The sequence below is a fragment of the Frankliniella occidentalis genome, unplaced genomic scaffold (assembly GCF_000697945.3).
Source record: "Frankliniella occidentalis isolate FOCC.00 unplaced genomic scaffold, Focc_3.1 Scaffold525, whole genome shotgun sequence".
Classification (NCBI taxonomy): domain Eukaryota; kingdom Metazoa; phylum Arthropoda; class Insecta; order Thysanoptera; family Thripidae; genus Frankliniella; species Frankliniella occidentalis.
This window is the reverse complement of record NW_026267642.1, coordinates 77,683-81,721: the sequence shown is the minus strand read 5'-3', so window position 1 is coordinate 81,721 and position 4,039 is coordinate 77,683. Positions and strand designations below refer to the sequence as shown.

At 42.5% G+C, this 4,039-nt stretch overlaps 1 protein-coding gene across 3 annotated transcripts in view; it reads right to left on the bottom strand.

The window, feature by feature from the left end:
* Nucleotides 1-257: 257 nt before the first annotated feature.
* The window catches only part of LOC113214367 (glucose dehydrogenase [FAD, quinone]-like), a 39,516-nt gene continuing 35,734 nt past the window's right edge, over nucleotides 258-4,039 (bottom strand). For all 3 annotated transcript variants that reach the window (XM_052275144.1, XM_052275146.1, XM_052275145.1), the window contains exon 14: nucleotides 258-520. In XM_052275144.1, coding sequence (XP_052131104.1) covers nucleotides 371-520 — 150 coding nt within the window. In that variant the 3' untranslated portion in view covers nucleotides 258-370. The remainder of the gene's footprint in view (nucleotides 521-4,039) is intronic.

The window sequence follows — 4,039 nt, the reverse complement described above, 5'->3', positions numbered from 1 at the left end:
GTTGTAAAATGCTTTACATTGAAATCCTTCGCATTGCAAACTAGTTATTTGCACCTTACGAAGAAAATAGTTCATAACGTTCGTTTTTTTAGTTTTAAACCTTTCGACTCGGGCTAAATAATTTTGATTTTTTATTTGTCTCTATTACCAAAGATTAAAGAAAGATGATTCTGAAAAAAAAAAGATACTTACATGACAATGGCAATTTTCAGCAACAGTGGCTAGTGGCTATAGGTTTTTCCTTATGGTGTGTGTCGTTGTGTTGAAATGATACAGGCGTTTTTTATTGATCGTGATATAGCACAGACACCAAAGAATCATGAAACGAGCTGTAGAGTGCCCTTCCAAACAGCGGATTGATGGGCATTGGTCAGGCAACGCTTTCGCTGGTCTTGTAGTCCTGCTTGATGAAGTCCGACCCGACCTCACCGATCATGACGCAGACGGCGTTGGTGTTGCCGCTCGGGGTGCCAGGCATCACCGAAGCGTCGATCACGCGAAGCCCATACACGCCGCGCACCTGCGGGATTTGAAGCCGTGTGATGGTAAAGGAGCAGGGGGCTACTTAAGCCGGACTTTTTCCGGTCTCATCAACCCCATTTGGTGACTTAGTGGACACTAAACCCTTATTCTGCTTAAACTTGTGCATAATTATGCAAAATTTGTACATAATTATGTATGAGGTGAGTAATGTACATAACTATCGCTGCACCCAACTGTACATATTATGCAAAATACAATGCAATAAAAAGGGTTCAGTGTTTAGAATGAAACAAAAACAGAACTTTTAACATTGGTTTTTTTTTTTTTTTTTCACGACACTGGTAAGCTCGAGGGGTCCCCCACTCGCCAACTCGTTGTACACGAGGAAAAATACTCGCAAGATACTCGCGACAACTCGCGGAAAATTCGCAAAAACTCGCGAAAAAATCGAGAAATACTCGCCTTATACTCGCGGATACTCGCCATTTCTCGCATAAACTCGCGGATACTCGCTAATACTCTCGAATACTCGCGTACACTCACGCAACTCGTTGTACACCCAATTGAAGAGTGGAGGACCCCTCGGGTAAGCTACACTCAAAATATAAAAGAATTTTTTTTCCATAACGAGGGAACGGATTTACAACTATCCAACGACAGACAGAACAATTTTAAATTTTGGACAAATTTGTCTCATGGACAAATTTTCTTCCTGTTTCGTGGACAATACATTTGTCTCATGAAGTGGACGTTTAAATCCGTCCCTTTTTTCGCAAGAAATTTGTTACGTTTTTGTCAACAGAGCGATTGTCTGCGGTTATGGACAAACTTTAGGTTCCTGGTTAATATTGGTTGCTAGTTTCATAGAGGGCAACCAAATTTCACAATGTAATACTTTGAGAGTGCAGTCAACGAGTGTGCGGCGGCCGGTTCTAGTAACTTTTTCTATTAACGCCAACCGACCAATTCTCAAGATAGTGAAAGTATTTCATAAGCTTGGTGGATCATCGTTGCCAACTGCAACATTTCAGCCATGTTCAAATTAAACATTAAAATCGCAAAGTTTTGAACGCACATACAGATTTCTGTTTCCATGTTAGAGGAATTTGTATCCCGTTTACAGAAATTTGTAATCAGATTACAGAAAATTATAAGATGAATATAAAATTTTGAAATAATATCAAAAATTTGTAATGTTTACAAATTTTTATAAGCTATTGCAAGATTTTGTATCACCGATGCAAATTGGTGTATCACAGTGTCCGCATTCAGAAAACTGTAACAAATTTGATACAGAAATTTGTAATTTTTCTTATAGTGTAATTATAATTTGCCTGCATCAGTTAGGTAGACCTAAACTCAGGCAGGGGTGGTGTAAGCTCTTGCAGCCACTGGCGCAGCCAATGTTTGATTAGAGTAGACAATATAATGGTGACAGTAGTTTATGTGCTTGTTAGTCCATATTCCAGTCAATATATTAGCTGAATCAGCAAATCTTTTTTTTCCGAGCTGGAAACGACCACGTGGTGCTGCCCAACAATCCAATAATTTTTGATGGGGTCTGCGGTGTCCAATGATGTAAGAAAGGCCATTTTTTTGTTTTTTTGGAAGGGCGATTTTTAATCTACCCAATACCAATACCCAATACTTGTTAAACCGAGTACCTGGAAACTGTCTCCGGAACTCGCCGTATCGTGACGGACGGCGCCAACAGCCAAAATCTACGTCTTTTTCAGATTGTCTATTGAGTCCCGCGATGATTTAAGGCGTTATAGAAGCGAAGACCTTATTGGAGAAGCTCCCGTCGAAATAGGCTGCCATTTGGTACTCGCCCTTTTACGGGGAGTATAAAGTGGGGGACTGAACCAATGAAAACAGCAGAAAACTAATATGGAAAACAAGAAAAGAATTATGGGGCATATTTATGTCTATAAATGCTCCAAAATTCTTTTCCTGTTTTAAATAATACTTTTTGGCTGTTTTCATTGGTTCAGTCCTAAATGACGTGTCCTCTAAATATTGTAGAAGTTACGGAAAGGTTTTATCATGATCATAGCTTCTGAAATTTTGCGCGTTAAGTGATGAGAAAAATGACTCAAGTATGAAAAGTGCCATTCCTTTACAAACCCAAAGTTTGGCGAAGCAGTTGTACCCCTACAATGCGTCCCTGATAGCTTGAGAGAGCCTGTGGTAGACTATACGATGTCTCAAACATGTCTCCAAAATGTCTCGAGAAATCCTTTGCCATGCCAATAGGTGGAGCTTCGGCATCTGGGGACGAAAGTCTTTGCGCGAGCGGGCCTGACAACGACAGTACTATGAGAGCCTGCGGCTGACTCTCCTCCATGATCCCCGCCTTTAAATATCGGGCGCCAATTTTTGTAGATGCCCATTCTGGCTATGAGTTCCAAACGGATGTTTAACGGCGTGCACACTCGCTTGACGTTTTGACGAATTTACTCACACACCTACGTCACTTCCCGCCATGGCTCAGCCCTGTATCCTCCCTGTTCCTGTTGACGGGTTCCTCTTTCGACCCGTCTCTAGATTGTCTCCAAACCGTCTCGAGAGAAACAGCTCGACGCTGTCTCCATTATGTCTCAATCCCGAGACAGAAAACAGTTGTTCTTGAGACATTTGCGATCTCTCCTTAGTATCTCTACACTGACTAGTTGACGTCTCAACGCCGGTGTATAAGGGATTTGAACTCTGGTGGTGATTAGAGCGATCCAACCAGACCAGGCCGCGGTCGAAGGTCCGGCTGGCAGGACGGGTTGAGTGTGGGGGTGGGGGAGGGGTACTTCACTGAACAAAAACTAAAAAAAATCGGAAAAATCATTAAAAAATCATTTGAAAAATTAGAAAAAAATCATAAAAAAAGAGACAGTATTTGGAAGTATTTGGAAGTGCCCCCTCCCCCCAAATCTCTTGCGTTCTAGGAGCTGAGAACGGTTGCCTACCTACTAGGCGGACCCTCATTCGGTATAGTTTTGTCCCGTTTTGTATGTCTTCTGTAAATTTAATGCACTTCGCTCAGCTACCCCGTGCATAATGTTAACGCACGGGGCCCTACCGTCAGAATGTCTAATTCCGGACCAGCAGGGTAAATCCGGACACTACTTCTTTGCATTTTTACAGCAAATTACACAATGTAGGTTCATAATTTAGATAGACACTTTACCGGGAGGCTCTAGAGATTTAAATAATTAGTAGTTTCATATTTTAGAGCCGCCCAGAGCAGGGCAATGCTTATCTTCGACTTCGACCTGTCTTTTGATGGTACAGAACTACCCTGAAAATCCCAGGTCGCTCGCTCAATTCGTTCTCGAGTTATCGTGTGGACAGACAGACAGACGTGCAGACAGACAAAGTTTTTTCCGACTAGACAGAGTAATCCCGACGTAAAAAGATTTGTTTGCTTTTGGTATGCTTTCTGTATGCTATCGGTTCGCGGAGGGTCGCGCTCGGTGCGCCGATTGGTCGCCGAGGTTCGTCAGGCTCCTGAGCGACGTATCGCCAAGGATCACCGGAGGTTCGCGCCGGAGCGACTTATGCC